This window comes from Rattus norvegicus, chromosome 13 (assembly GCF_021556685.1).
Source record: "Rattus norvegicus strain SHRSP/BbbUtx chromosome 13, alternate assembly SHRSP_T2T, whole genome shotgun sequence".
Classification (NCBI taxonomy): Eukaryota; Metazoa; Chordata; class Mammalia; order Rodentia; family Muridae; genus Rattus; species Rattus norvegicus.
In genome coordinates this window covers 65,500,642-65,517,591 of record NC_141546.1, presented here as the reverse complement: position 1 = coordinate 65,517,591, position 16,950 = coordinate 65,500,642, and the positions used below count along the sequence as shown (strand labels likewise).

Here is a 16,950-nt window from a genome sequence, read left to right as displayed (position 1 = left end):
ATATCCAGCCTTCGCCTCAAGAAGGAATTGGTGATTGTATTATTCAATTCTCTGTTTCCATGGCATTTACATGAATCCCTCTGCCCTCATGTCCTACAGTCTCACAAGACAGGCTGTGAGAGTTTCATCTCTATTTTAAGTCTTTCCTAACTCAAGTGGTTTAGACGCAGATTATCATGTCTGACTACCATGGTTCTTGCTATGAAGACCCCCCTCTGCATCTGAAATTATAGATTTTCAATTCTGCTGCATTAATGTTTGAACTGAGACACATTGTCTACTGTCTTCATCTCCTTCTTTATCCTTGTCTCACGTCCTCTCACATGTTCCATGATTTGGGATTCTGAGAGGTTCATATTAAAAAGCACTCATTTTTCTTTTTTTGAGGTAAACTGAACAGTTTGCTGCTGCTGCTGCTGCTGCTGTTGTTGTTGGCACAGTGGCCCACAATACATCGTATATTCTTTCATAGCACACTGAAATTCAAAACCCTGGGAGGGGGATTTATAAATTTGCCTAAAGAGAAATTGAATTTGATTTTTGTCTGATGACTCTCCTGAAGGAACAAGACTTACTGAATAGCACCAGTTCTTCTAAATCCGATTGTCATGTAGCGCTTGTGTTGTGATGTCTGAGGTGAAACCTTTTAGCTGTTGCCCCACTGTTGGATATATTGTTTCTCCCACATGCTCCTCTATCAGGCACAGTGTGTGTAGGGAGTCTAGAACACGAAGGCTTTCACTTGTAAAGCCCTTTGCTAAATGCTCTTTGACCTGACTGAAGGGTACAAGAGGCTGGCTCACAGAAACCAGGAGGGCCTGGAGGACCTGGGGGCCCAGGCATGCCAGGAATTCCTGTCACTCCTGGGGGGACCTTGCTCTCCATCCCACCATTTTTCCCATAGCTGGCAGGGCCTGGATCACAGATAGCTCCAGGCAAACCTTTAGGACCTCTTCCTGGAGGACCACGTTCTCCTTTCTCTCCCAAGTCACTCGTGAAACTGCTGGAAGCCAGATTGTCATAGATGCACAGCAAGGCCGAAATCTTCTCAACAGACCCAAGCAAAAGCACTCATTCTTAATCCTTTTCTTTTAGCTCCTGGCCAATGAAAACCAGTAAGCTAACATCTCCATCTCTTTCCCTATTTTATCTAATTCACCTACCAAATAAGAGGCTAACACGAAGGCCACTAGATGCATGTCCCTTCACCAGTGTAATTCTTTCTTTGAATAGGAAGTTCTCTCTGAGGAACCATTCTGGCCTCAGTTTCACCTCTTGTTATGCCTAGCAATGCCTATGCAATGGCTGCGACAGCTTCCAGACAATCTACTCCCAGGCTTACCACCCTCTGGAACTGAAGTGCACTTTCTAATCCTTCAGTTGTTTCCAGATCATCCCCAGAATCCCACAGTGCCACACCCACTACGTAGGTGAATCATTCCCTACCTCCCAGAAGAAGATAGAATCATGGTGAGATCCCGTACTTTTAAGACTGAGGTAGTTTCCCGAGAATAAAGCATTTAAAGTGCTGCTAATTATTGGCACTGTATCAGCATGTCTATTGTATCCATCAGCACTGAGATAATGATGGCTAATTTATTTGATTATATTTTTAAAGCTATATTACAAATGATAAGTTCAGTGCACATGAGTTTTAATATTTCAGTGCATTTCAGGTAAGAATTTTAATATTAAAGACTGACTTTTATTTTTAAAATTTTTTTTAAGATTTTATTTATTGTATATGAGTACACTGTAGCTGCCTTCAGACACAGCAGAAGAGGGCATCAGATCTCATTACAGATGGTTGTGAGCCACCATGTAGTTGCTGGGATTTGAACTCAGGACCTCAGGAAGAATAGTCGGTGCTCTTAACCACTGAGCCATCTCTCCAGCCCCGACTTTTACTTTTTAAATAGAAAGAATTACATTTTCTTTTTGCCTCATAGGTACTTAAAGAGTATACATCCCAAAAATACAGAGAAAATATCTTTTGCCAGATGTTCATAAGATAATAATATCAAAATGGCTAATCACTTTATGGGTGTACTAAAATTTGCAATATTTGTTAGCTATTAAAAACTTGAAGTATGTGTGGACTATTTTCTCATTTAAGGTAACTGTTTTTGTATCTACTCTTAAATTTGGGTTCTACACACTCTAGGCCTTCCCTGAATTAGAGACATTTGGTGAGACATTTCTATTGTGTCATCTACCTTCTTTTCATTACGGTCTCTATTCCTACCCACTGCTCACAAATATCACTTACTAAGAGCAAATTAGAAAGAATGTGTGTTTTAGTTACTTTTCTCATGGCTGTGACAAAATAATCAACAGAACCAACTTTAGGAAGGAAGGGTTTATTTTGGTTCACAACCTGAGGATACACAGTATATGGCGGGAAAGTCACAGCATCATTTGAGCCAGTTGGTCACTTATGTATGCAGCCAGGAAGCAGTTCACCGTGGATGCTGGGCTCAACTCATTCTTTTCTTTTTATTCAGCTCAAGATTCCAGTGCCTTGAATGGTGCTTGCTGCCCAGGTGTAGACTAGACCTTGGTTTCTTAAACCTCTCTGGAATCACCGTTGTAGACATACTTAGAGGTATTTTCTAAATCCAGTCAAGTTGACAATGAAGATTAACCACCACGATGTGTTACCCTAGCTTCAGGTCAAACATGCTAAGAGATGTTTCGTATTGGTTATAGATTTGTAAATAGCAAGAAGCATCATCTGTGTATATTTAGCATAGGCTTAAAATGACTGTATCTTATTAATGTGCTCTGGTAGTTATTTTTAAAACAAGCAGAAATAATGTTGATTCTAAAGTCCCTACTAGGCAAGGATTTGAATGCTTTTTCTTTTCTCTCCTCTCTTCCCAGGCCTCTTCAGAACGTTCTCCTCCATCTGTTTCATATTGTTCTAAACCTCTTCTTGCTCATACATATAGAACAGAGTTCTGTGTGCTGATTGGTCTGGTTTCTGATTTGACCCATTGCTTTTCTTTAATTCTAAGCTATGGAGTCTGACTCTTTCCTTCTCTTTCCCCCTCAGGACTTCTAAGTTTACTGGTGTTGTTTTCCATGGCTCTCTCTGAAATGACAGTTCAGACATGGGAAGCAATAAGGTTTCTGTAATTTGCTAAAGATGTTTGGCAGCCGCTGAATAATCACCTATAGTAGTGCTAATGTTACCAATAACATTTAGATTGTTACATGAATTGAAGGTCCTTTCTAAGATTAGAGGGAATCTGGAAAGAGTTAGTAAGATTCCTGGGCCTGGTGCCAGATTTTTTAAAGCGGTGTGTTGTTGTATTTTTTTTTTTTTCATTTTCTATAGAGTTTCCTGATGATGGTATCTGTGGTGATGGCTTCTCTTCTAGACTGCCCAAAACACAGGTTCTTCTCTTATTAATGCCTCACAGAACCAGCAAAAGCTGGACCTTTAAAGTCCTCCAACTAGTCACATTGCACATGTATTGGATACTCTACTGGGTGGCATTTGAATGTAGATTTTTCTTTTTCTTTTTTCTTTTTGTTCCCTCCCTGAATGTAGATTTTCTAAAGGTCCTTGGCTTCTAGGAAGTTATTCATTCTTAAGGGCTCATTTAGAAATTTCACTTACTTACTTACTAATTTTTGGAATGCAAGGTTACATTTTATTTCTTATCTGACACTGACAGACAAGAATGTTAATTTTGTATTCGGGGTATTTTAGTTTTTGAGTTGTAAATAAGAGTGAGTTAATTTACCACTCACAGTAAAAAATCAATAGCTAAAAATTATGGCATTGTCTTATTTTAATTTTTTATTATTTATTACCTAAAAATTATTAAATATAATTAGATACATAGAGATTGTGAGATTTTTTAATAACTTCTCTTCAAAATCAACACCTGTCATAACAGAGCCATATTAAAGCATTTTTATGTGAATATCTGTAAAACAGTGGTCTCCTGTGACTTGTGTATGTAAAAATAATCCAAAGACTGTGCCAGTCAGAGTGCATGCACATGAACCTGGAAACTTGGAAACAATTAAGTCATTAAAGCAAATGTTTGCAGTGCCAATCAGGCTCTGTCTAATGTGGGAGCCTCAGCCAACAGAGTATGGTCTCTTTACACTGTATGGTCTTAATTAGTGATGAAAGAATTATAGTCTATTGACTAATAAGGTTCTTTTTCCATCTCATTAATAAGAGCATTTCCGCTGTGAATTTGAGTTAATCAATCATTATTAACGTTTTAAAGCATCTAAATAATTTCCTCTCTGTTTTTTTCTAACCTCAGGAAACACATCAGAGCAAACTGAATTGACATCTTAAGTAAAGAATATTGGAAAACTGTATAATCAAAATTATGCTAACAATTTTGTTGTCTTTAAATTTCTAAGATTGATCAAAATAAAATAATTGGTTTTCTCTACTTTCTCTTTCTTTCCTTTATTTGCTTATTTTTCTGGTAGAATCTAAAATTTCTTTTAATAGTAGAAATGAAATACAGTGGTTACACAGAGAACTACATTTGTTCTATAGAGCAACTACGATGTTACAGTGGTCTGATGCAGTGAATTTTAGTCATATGAATAGAATTTCTATGTTGTTTGCCAATTGCATTAGAAATACATTACTGAAAATGTGACACGGCATAAAAAATACTGAGTTACATACTATCACATTCTGAGAATGGAGCTTAGTATGTAAGTGATATTTATGGGGTGGTCATAAAGAAATAAGCCATTTATGATTTAGATTCTAGAATCCAGTGAGGAGTATGTGTCTTGATTCGATAACTTGATCCTTCAGTGACATGATTACTCTTTTGAGGTCATTGCATTTATATCTTCTTCTAAAGAATGAATTTCCCCTTTGATTAGATCTTATCAGTTGAACTTCCTTTCTAAAGTCAAGAAGCAGATTTCAAACCATGGCCAATAACTTTCCCATCGCACTCACCTATTTTATGTGAGATATTTAGATATGTTTACAATAAGAAGTCAAGTTTGATTACAGAAAATACATGGCTCTAGAAAAGAGATGTACATCTGTAATTTATTTTTAAACATTCCTTCCTATCTTTTCAAAATACCCTCCTGTGCACCATGTCCACATATATGCACAATTCTGCATATAATTTCAGCCTCTGAAGTCATGCATCCAGTTAATAATCCCAAATTGACAAGGCATCTCTCTCTCTCTCTCTCTCTCTCTCTCTCTCTCTCTCTCTGTGTGTGTGTGTGTGTGTGTGTGTGTGTGTGTATCTGTGTAGATGAACAAAGGTGAAACAGCCTGGGCATAGAATCTGTAGCTTCAATAATTCTCAAAAATTCTCTCTAAGTGTTCTTTTATAACTCATAGAGAACCTGGATATTTATTTATTTATTTATTACTTATATAGAGCCTGGATTTCTTCCTGCTTTTAGGGTATTTTAGGGTATCCAGTAATGAGAGCCTAATTATTATATGTATGTTGTATGAACACACACACACACACACACACACACACACACACACACACCTCTGTCTGTATGCATATGTATCTAATTTTGTATTTAAAATCAATTTAAAAAAAGCTAAGAGTGAAAATGGGGTGGCTGAAGTCTGAACTCTGCCTATTCTAAACAAAATGATTTAAGGGCAAAAAAAAATATATATGATAAAGTCAATCTTCTGCATTTTATTATTTTAAATAAACTATTTTCTGGCAGGCTGAGTTTCTTTTATCATCTCTAACTTACAAAAACCTGTGACACAGGAATTTTATGAAGATAAATTAGTGAAATATACTGCCATAGTTTAAAATAACTAGCGGGGATGACTTCACTCTCCAAGCATGTCTGAAGTGCACTTCTGTTTTGTCAGCTGCTACACGTTAATGTGGTTCTGTCACGCAGGAAGTGTGGCAACTTTGCATAAGATTTAGGTGGTCACTGAGTTGAAGTGAACGTCAGAGTCCCACTGAGCCCATGTTCCTTTAAAATAAAAAGAACTTTATTGAGAATATAACTCAAGCATCATGAAACTCCCCCAAGTGAAGCACCCGTTCTGAGTTCTCTTATGGTCCTTCTCCTAAGAGCTATCGGCGTAATGCCTTTGTTCTCTCTTCATTACTGTTGCTGAGATAAAAGTCCCTGGTGAACAACAACTTTGAGAATAAAGTCAGAGTGCTGTGGACTCAAAGCAATTGTATCGCATCTATAGGCAAGAGCGGAGAGAAGTGTTGGCATGCGTGTTTGCCTAGTAATTCACCTTCTCCACTCTTACATCCCCGAGCTCAGGGAATGGTGCTGCCAATCTTTTTCCAGGTCTTCCCACAGCAATACGTAATCAAGACAATTAGTCATCCCACAGGTGTGCCCAGAGGCCAACCTGATCTACACAGTCGAGCTCTCATTGAGACACCTTTTCCAGATGACCCTAGATTGTGTCACGTTGACAATTAAAGCTAAACAGCCAACCTTTGAAGTAATAATGTCCTCTACCCTATGTGAACTGGATAAAACTTTAGATGTACCTTGAGACTTCTTTACATTATTTCTTCCCCATCTTTCTCTCTCTCTCTCTCTCTCTCTCTCTGTGTGTGTGTGTGTGTGTGTGTGTGTCTGTGTCTGTGTCTGTGTATGTGAGACAGAGAGAGGCAGAGACAGAGAGACAGAAAGAGACAGAGAAACAAAGAAATATAACACCATTTGTACTAAATCAACAAATGCATTTGTTCATGGCATTTACTGTCGGTAAAGATCATTGTAAAATTTTCCCCTTTGAGTGGGAGCTCAATACGTGAAGGGTAATCCAACTGGATATTTTCTGTAAAAGTTCCTCTCAAAATGTTTGAAGACATAACATGTTTTGATTGACTCGCTAAGGTCTTAAACTGTGACATTTGTTCCTTGTAGCACTCTCAAATTACCAAATTACCCAGACTCTTAGCGGTGCTGTATAAAGCCCGCTCATCAATCACTCATCTACAGTGATCTCTTTAGCATGCATCCGGACAATTTTATCCAACTTAAGCAATCAGCCTTAGCATTCTTGGGGAGCATTCCTAGGGACATGAGCAGTGCATTTGCTGTCTAGGGGCATATATATGCAAGATAAATCATAACCCGAGTTTCTAGGGTCAGAATAAAAGGAACCTTACTCCAGAGTTCTGTTCTGAGCCGTTCCTGAATGCTCTCTGAAGGGTATGTTCAGAAGATGACATACACCCTGGTGGAGTGGAATACAAGCAGGACTTGATGGCCTTAAATATTAGTATATGCCTCAGTCTCTCTACCTGCACTTCAGGCACCTGTCTCTGATTGCCTCTTTGATGCATTTACTTATCCCATGGAAGTTCACTAGCTGTTTAGGGGCTTCGAAGAAAAATTGGAATTGTGGCCTCGACGTTATACTGCAAGGCAATAATGACCTTGAACCCAGACCAAAGGATTCTCCTGATGGTCTAGAAAAGCCTATCTCTGTTAGCCAGGTCTGAGGAGAGCCAGTGAAGCTCACCAGCTCTGTAGTACAGCATTTTATCAAAACGATTGTCTTAGAATCAAGAATTGCTGTTTTTAAACATAATAGGGAGGACAAGAACATTGGGACCAAAAGGCATGTGTTGCTTTGTTGCTAATTTTGTGACTTACAAACTTTGGCAAGGATAAATCACTCTTACTCATCTCTAAAATTGAGATAATTGTGCATGGAAGTTCTGTGCCAGGGCTCTTGTGAAAATCAGTAGAAAGTTCTTGGGAGAATCTGCGCGTCATAAGCACTGTAAATACCCCTGCTGCTAAGTAGTAGCACATCACAAAGTTGTTGTTGTAAAAATATAAAAAAAATAAAACGCTGTGTTTTATCCCCACTAGGTCTACACCACAGTGCCCCCAAGACATCTGCTAGATATATGGTCTGAGTCAGCAAAGCGTCTCATCCGCTCTGCTCCAGCCCATATCATACTGCTGAAGGCCTCTCTCTGAGCCTGGCAGCAACCTCCCTACCTATCTAGTTCCCAAGGCAGGCTTCCATGCCAGAAACACACATCCAACTGTGTGGTGGCCCAGACTAGCCACCGTACACTCTCAAATCTGCACGTGAAAGAACACACAACACAATAACCTTTGACCCAATTGATAAGATACAATTGCCCACCTAAACATACAAAGCCCGGTACACATCCATCCCTCAAGAACATTCATAACAACCTGTAAATACACAGAGTTGAATCTTAATGTCAGCCTCCATGATCTCTCCACCATAGCTTCTGTCTCCTCCTTCTTCTGTTCCCAACTCCTCCTCTTCCTTCAAACTTTTCCCCTACCCATCTTTCCTTCCCGTCCAATGACAGGCCTCCTTCTATCCTGTACCTGCCCTCACCTGTATTTTACAAATTAAATGAGGAGAAGTTTCTGGTGAAGTCACCAGAGTCCTGAGTATGTAACTAGGCTGCTGTCCTTGGGGTAGTGAGTGGAATTAGCATCAAAATACAGATAACTCCAGGGCAAACCACAACACTAAGTGTTCACAGTTCTCCAAGAATTTCCCAGAACAGATTGGCTGGCGAGCATTTCTGTCAGGGATTATGTTAATTATTAATTGATGCAGGAGGTTCCAGATCACTATGGGCAGCACCGGCCAGGTTAGCACAGGACTAGAGTGAGTAGGCTAGCAGGCAGCCTTGATCCATGTTACTGCCTTTGAGTTCCTATTCTGACTTCATTCCTTGATGGGCCGAGACTCGGATGTATAATATAATCCCAATAGATGCTTTCCTCCAATGAGTTGTCTCTTGTTAATGTTTTAGCAGTTTCAAAACATCAAACTAGAACATGTTCCTAACAAAACTACTCAGGTTCTGCTCATTAATTTGTGCTCAATTTTCCCCTGTATATTTCATCAAAACGTAACAACACAGACCACTTCGAAACATCAGAGCCTTGTTCCAGAATCAAATAAATGTGTGCACTTAGGTACAGTATCAGTCATTGTATAGGTTGTACTGCCAAGAGCATCTTCATGAACACAAAGGAGTTTAAGTAAAAAAGAAAATGTGCCTTGCTGAGCCAGTATAAGTCTGGGTAGATTAAAACAACGCAAGAACTAACTTCAGATATGATTTTTCTCATCTATCAAATTAAGGAGCTGGATTCGTCAGTCTGTCTCCAAGGCCCACTGTACATATAAACTGCTAGGAATAACTAGAGAACAACTTCTACATTAAAACCTTTAAAATGCCATCGATGGTTCCCTGGTGGCTTAAAAAGTACTGTGTTGATAGCAACGCACAACCCAGAGACTCCATTCTATTTCATCTCTTTTGTCGTTATAATAGATCATTCCTAACCTCAGGAGAATGTTCCCCACGGTCAGACAATTAGCGAGGTTTTCGCTCTGTGTCTGGCAACCTGAGAAGCCAGAGACCTCAGGGCGCATTCTGCAGCTCGCATGGATACGTTTCTGTCCATGTTGATAGTATCTGCATTTCTTCATAACTGGAGCTGCAGCTGTTTTCAATTAGACTCTTCTTAGTAGTGGATAGCAGAGTGATCCGAGGCTCCTGGTGGAGTCTGCACTATGTCTTTCCCAAGAAGTATTGTTATGATACAGGATAATCTCTTTGTGAAAAATCCCATAAATGTTGTGCTGATGAATTGAAAGTGATATTAAATGTGTCTAACACCAGCTTATGTTCTGCAGCCTCTGAATGCACTTGCCCTAAGAAAAATACATCTGCTTTTAGGAAGGCGGTCATTTTCTCAAGAATGCTTAGGACTTGGATAGGTTTCCAGTAATGTATAACCTCACTACATTGTATTTGAAGGAGAGATGTAACTTTGGAAGCAACACAGAGATAGATTGATAACTTACTGAAGGGTATGCATGAAAATAAATTCACTATGTCTCTACTCAATAAAACCACTTCATTATTTACCCGGAGATGTTGGCTGCTTCTTTTTGTTTTGTACTTCCTTAAAAATATTTCTTACAATTGGGGTATTAAATAAAGGGTTGTCATTCTGACAGTGATCAGATTCACCATCCCAGCACCGTCTGGTGTCCGTGTTCACTTCCCACCGCTCTCTCTCTCTTCTTCAGTGCCAATGCTCCTGCTCACGTCTTATGAGAATATATTTTACATATGGCACTCGTCTCTCATTCCCCTTCCTATCTTCTCTTGCTTCACCCTCCCACTGGTGCCCTTCCTCCCACACAAATAGTCCCCCTTTTACTTTCAGTCTCACAGACTCTTTCTTTTCAACTCTTGATTCTATGCATCGATGAGAAAAACACAATCTGACTTGTGCAATCTGACCTGCTTCACTTGGTGTAATGACCTCCAGTTCCACTCATTTCCCTGTCAAAGTCATAGCTTCACTTCTTCACTTTTTTTGCCAGCTGGAGAAGATTCCAGTGTGTATAAGTGCCATGTTGTCCATTCATCTGATGATAGTGTATAGGCATGTTATTCAGCATAGTCATGCTGAGCAGTGCTGTAACGGACATAGAATTCCAGGAATCCCTGTGATATTCTTATTTAGATTTATTTCAGATGTATACTTAGAGTGAGTCATATGGTAGCTAGATCATGTGGTGGTTTTATTTCTTAGGATTTAAAAAAAGAATTCCTGTACTGATATCCGTAGGGGATGCACTAACTTGTAATCTCCCCAGTACTGTATGTGGATTCCTTCATTTTCCTGTGTCCCTGCTAGATGTGATGGACTGATAGTGGTACTCGCTTCCTAAGCCTTACCCACCTTTTACCTGAGAACCTGCCATGACCATGCTGGTCTTTCTTGAAGAATAGATATTCTGTTGGTTTGCTTAATTTCTCTCCTTCCTCCCTTTTCAGACTGTAAATAAGTTTTTATTATTGCCTAAATTTATTGATTGCTTTCTCAGACACTAAATTAGTTCTTTGTGTTTTCTGGAAAAAAAGCAAATCTTTAAAGCTGTTTTCATAAAAATGTCAACGCTGATTATTACCTCATATGTTTTAGAAATGTCAAATATTAGTTACAATTGGCCTGGTTTCTGTTGTCATGTGGGGAAATTTGATGAAAAGGACCAGTCATACCTTCATAATCAATCATGAATGATTACAAAAAGCTCTTTATTAATAGCACCTGCTTCTTTGCAAAGTTGTGATGGTATACATATAGGAAACTCAGGTGCTCTATAAGGTTAAACTTGAAGGAAATATATCTATCACTTGATTTATGGAACACATGTTCTTTTGAACTTGTTCATGATGGCATGACAGTTTTCTTTGAAATGCATCACTTTCACTCTTTCAGCATGTTAGTAATTTTCAAGAGGAGCTTTGTGAAGAATTCCAAAGGTCTTAGTCTGGTTTATGGAACCATATTTATGAGATGATTCCATTATTATTCTTCTTTGACAGTTTTATTAAGTGCACAACTTAATGACTTCTATGGTCAGTCTGTCTATCTATCATCTATCTATCTATCTATCTATCTATCTATCTATCTATCTATCTATCTACTATCATCTATCTTATCTATATATCATCTGTGTTTGTGCTTGTGTGTGTGTGTGTGTGTGTGTGTGTACTTCTCTCTGTAACAGATACATGGTTTAATTACTCAACATGAATGCACACACACACACACACACACACACACATGGTTGCAATTTGTCTCCTGTTTCTCTCATTTCCTCACCCACTGTTCCCTTCCCATGCCTCCTTTCTGCTTTTCTGTCATATATGCATGGATGTGTGTATTTAAGTCTAGAATCTACATATAAGAAAACACAATATTTGTCTTTCCATCCTTCATTATCATTATCATTTCTTCCCATTTCCATATATCATTAGATATATTTATCACACGCATAGTCCATTTTCAAGTTGTGTGTGTCTGTGTGTCTGTCTGTCTGTGTTACATGTGTATACATAAAACTAGCTAGCCTTTATGGAAGCATGTAATATTTCTCTTTGAGTTTGGCTGATCTTTCTTTACACAATAAATCTTCCACTTCCATCCATTTCCTTGCACGTGAGACGGTTGTATTTATTTTTTTTAAACTTCATTTGGTAGGGGTGCCGCATTTTCTTTCTTCATTCATCTCGGCTATAGCAAACAGTGCTGCAATCAACATGGATAGACAGCACCTCTGGTGTGCGCTGCCCTGGGTCTTCAGCTCATCATATATCTGAACACTTCCCTAGATGGAGGGAGTCACTCCTGTTTGCTGCCTATCTGGAGTGTTCTTGTACATTTGGTCACAACCTTCCTGATACCTAGTATGGATTTGCCCTTCCCCTCTTTTACATAAATCACTTGTCATTCACTGATTGTTTTATCTGTCTATGACTTTTTTTGTTGACATGCATCACCAGAAAGTAATATTTATTTGGGGAACGTTTAAGGGTTTCTATTTCTGTGCTGAGACATCATGACCAGGCAAATCTTATAAAGGACAATATTTACTTGGGGCTGGCTTACAGTTTCAGAGGTTCAATCCATTATCAGCATGGTGGGAAGCATGGCAGTGTGCAGGTAGATGAGGGGCTGGAGGAGGTGAGAGTTGATCTGCAGTCAGCAGAATGGCACCATGTCACTGGGCGTGGCCTGAACATATATGAGACTTCAGAGGCCTCTCTTAATAGTGCCACTCCCTATGGTCAAGCATTCAGGCACACAAGCCTATGGGAGCCGTATCTATTCAAATTACCACAGGGAGGAACAAACTAATATTATTCTAGTGTCGGTTATTTGAGAGTGGTGTGATGGAGCTTCCATAGTTCAACAAGCATTTGTGGTTTCCTCCTGCATTCTCTTGCTTAAGCCTGCAGTAGTGGCAGTGTGTCTATAATCCAATCATTTTGCAAGTGGAAGCTCAATGGTCGGGGGTTATGCAGAGCCTTGATTCTGTAGTGAGTTCAATACCAGTGGGGATAGCTGAGACATTATATCTATAAGCAAACAAAGAGAAGATGTGATTTTTGACATTATTACAATGGATCTCTTTACCATTAGCATACAGGCTGCCTTTAGGATTTTTGTCCCATGCCACCTGGTTTTAGATACACAGAGATATATGTGTTCTTTATCCTGGAAGCAATGTTGAGAGTATGTATGAAAAAATAAATGCTATATAATAAAAGCAAAAAAAAAAAAAAAGACCAGTGCAGAAAAGAAAAGCTGTTACTAAATAAGCAAACATATGTCCATCAATACAAAGTATCTGGGAGAGAACTTTGACTAATGCACATTTATTTTTATAGTGAACATAACTGTGTCATACTGCTAACTATACTAATTGGTTTCCCCCTTTTCCACACTCTTTAGGAGAAACAATAAAGAAAAGGAAAAGGATGTTTGAATAGGAAATATAAACAGTGTTCAGTATGTTGCTTGGTTACTTAGCTTGTGCCTCTTTGCACTGAAATTTAATATTTTTTGAATTTTTAATATTTTAATAAAACATTTTAAATATTTTAAAATTTAATATTTGCTCAGGAGTCAGTTGTGTTTAGGACCGTGATGCTAAGAAGTAAAGGGGCATAGCAAGTATGGAAATGACATAAATTTGACCAAGACAGAGAGTTAACATCAGTTCATTGCTACTTAGCTAAACATGCACCATTTATCTAATGGGGAAATTGTTTGTTGTAAAATTAGATGAAGTGGATGTTTGCCATGTTTGCACCTTTCTAGAATTTAATTTTGTAATATATCTTTAAGGACTATTGTTCTATGTGATCCTTGATTTGATTTGAAGCTGAAATACTTTGCTATTTTTTTCCTTGTTTCTTTATCTGTTTGTTTTTATTTTTTTGTTGCCTTTCCCATTATTTGGGGGATATTTATTCATTTTATCACAAAAAAAAACACCCAGGCTATTTTGTTGAGACAAACGATTTTTCCAAAAGTAGAATAGTACGACCTACCAAGACTACTTTAATACCATTTAAAATATTAAATCTGTCCAGATTCCACTTGGCAATCCATTAGTTCTTTTAAAAATGTGCCTAGAATGAATGAAATCCAGAACAAATGTTTTTGAAAGACAGATTCTTTCTATTTTTCTTCACATGTAGAAGACAATTTTAATGCCTCTCTGGGTTTCATCTCATGGCGTTTAACCGGAAGTTTAATTGTTAATAATAATCCAAGATGGAAAAGTTGGGATTGGAGCGGCGGTTAAGCTAGCATTTTACTGGGAGCCTACAGCACACAGAGGTAGGGGAAGGATGAGCCGAGCCTCAGAGTCAGGGCTTTACCCAGCCAAGCCCTGAGCCGGAAGTGAGGAAACCTACATCCGTCTCAGGCGCCATTCACACCTTTCTCTTCCTTCCACAGGTGTTGAAGTGGGTGGAAGAAGCGGTGCAGGCCTCCAAGGTTCACCTCTTATCCACCGACCATTTGGAACACGCTGTAAATACTTGGAAAATTCCTTTTGATCCCAGCCTCAAAGAAGTTACTGTGTCCCTGAGTGGCCCTTCTCCCGTGATTGAAATTCGCAATCCTTTCGGTAAGATGAATCACACACTGATTATTAAATATGAAGATCAGAGAAGGGCACTTTTTGCACACTTTTCCAATTAATTCAGCTTTATCAATACGTTCAAAGCATTCATAAGTGACTGTAGATGTTTGAAATGACTTATTAGTCTTGAGTGTTTTTGAATTAGCATGTATTGTAGTTAATTATCCACATGGGAAAATATCTAAATGTTATATTTTTATATAGCACACATGTTATTATATAACACATTATATAATAATGTCCTAAATATCATTGGAGATTAAACTGCTTATCTAGTCCCTTTACCCCTGAACTATGTCTTTGGGTCAATGCTTTAATTTATATAATATATAAATTAGTAATTTATTCTGTAAAATTTACCATCTTTTAATTTTCTGAACGAGTCCCTAAAATAGCTATTTCTAAATTAACTTTCTAAAATAAAATAACTTTCTAAATTTTCACTGTCATTTTCCAGACCAGTTTAAACAAACATAAAAGTCTCTAAAAGTCAGATTTAATGGGCGAGGGAGATGGTTTGGTGGGTAATAGCCTTTCCATAAAAGCATGGGGGCTTGAGTTTGAATATTTAGGACTAATATAATAAGCCAAGTACAGTAGCACATGTCTGCAAATGCAGTACTCCCAGGGCAAGATGGGAGGCAGACAGCAGGATACCTGGAGGCCATGGAGCTGGCATAAGCAGCTGTGGAAAATGCTATGAGAGACCCTGCATCAGAACATCAAGGTAAAAGACCCGAGCGGACACCTGAAGTAGCCTTTGGATTCCATGTGTGTGCTTGTGTTCATATGCAGACACATGCACATACATAAGCCACACAGACACAGATACACGCAGATAGGTAGGTAGGCAGACAGACAGACAGGTAGATAGACAAATCGGAGTTAGGCTGGCACTAAATTTCAGTGGTAGAGCACTTGGCACATTCTTAGCGGGTGAATGAATGTTTTAACTTACGTTTGCTCGCTTGTATTTTATGACAAGGTTTTCAAGATGAGACTCACACTGAAGAGGAAATCTGAGAATGAAGGAATCTCATTTTTTCTCGTATTTGTACTAAGCCTACCTGCTGGTTCTGAGGAAATGGTTTCATTTCTACTGTGGTTTTGGTGTCTCCTGTACTTTGATGATGTTTATAAAGGGGAAGGCAGCAACTCTATTCTTCATTTGCACCATACATGCAAACAATTCCAGTAAGAGTGTGAAATAATTCCTGCAAGCATATGAAATGTTGTTCAGAGTCAGCATCCACACTGGCCAAACACTGAAATTTACAAAGGAAGTAAAACCACCTTTTCAAGACTGTGGAGTGCTGGTCTTGGTGTGCATTTGTCTGCTGCAGCCACATTCTGCTCACATGCTACCCTGAAAAGCTGGACTCATTGGCTCATGTTCCTACTGCTTAACGGCCCCCTGGGCACACAGTGGTGGCCAGTCTTTTGATTATTTAAAGTACGGTACCTGAGAAAGAGACCATGGGGAGGTCAGAGGTAAAGAAAACTAAGGCTTAGCTCCATCTTATTTATTTTTCTCCTTACATCCCAGCCAGTAGTTATGGAAGGTAACTATCCACCAGATAGGAGATGGTACCACTCGTTCTGTTATAGTGCTATGCTGTAATCATCCTTTGACAGTGCACCTTCTCCTGCATCCAGTGGAAAACTGCTTATCAGGCCCTGTACTTTGTACAGAGGTTTACTCAGGATACTCACCCTTAGTAGCATCTACCCTGACCTCCAGAGAGACCTGTATTTCAGTCTGGACTTTGTCTGTATGCAGTCTACCTGTCTCTAGTGACTGAGCGTAGCTTCTTAGCAACGTGACGATTGTTCTCTGGGCTGGTTTTAGAGGTGGAGTGACAGCTCATCGGTCGCTATTCTCACGTGACTGTCAAACACCTAACACATGGGGATCCGTCGCTTCAGTCGTGGCGCCCAGAAGCCCACAATTAAGTATATTTTAGATGAAAATAGCACAGCATTTTGAGCCCTGGACACAAACATCTGTTAAGTAATATACACCAATACTTATTAAAAAAAACCTGTTATTGAAAATCTGATCATATCCCGAGGCTTTTGTCTGTTGAAATAGTCGATCTGTTTAACTGGGAGAGAAATCATGATTTCTACCTCTGTTTTGTCTTCCAGGGAAGCTGATAAAAAAGGGGTTTGGCTTGAATGAGCTGTTAAATATCCATAACTCTGCCAAGGTGGTGAACGTCAAAGAGCCCGAAGCTGGAATGTGGACAGTGAAGGTACTGTGCGATTTCCCCGCCTGTTTGTTATTTTCTTTTCAAGTTGGCATGCTTTGTAAAGGATATAAAATAGCTTATTTATATATTCTTGCCGTCCCGGAGAACACTTTTAATGAAAGTACATGTGTGGGAGGTCTGGAGCACATAAGTTGGGTAGTGTTGCTGTGATGACCATTAGCATCCGTGAGGTTCTGG

At 38.9% G+C, this 16,950-nt stretch overlaps 1 protein-coding gene across 2 annotated transcripts in view; it reads left to right on the top strand.

Moving 5' to 3' along the window:
- Hmcn1 (hemicentin 1) overlaps positions 1-16,950 on the top strand; it is a 457,385-nt gene that overhangs the window by 151,522 nt on the left and 288,913 nt on the right. For both annotated transcript variants that reach the window (NM_001271292.2, XM_087580179.1), the window contains 2 exon segments: positions 14,314-14,485; positions 16,649-16,755. In NM_001271292.2, coding sequence (NP_001258221.1) covers positions 14,314-14,485; positions 16,649-16,755 — 279 coding nt within the window.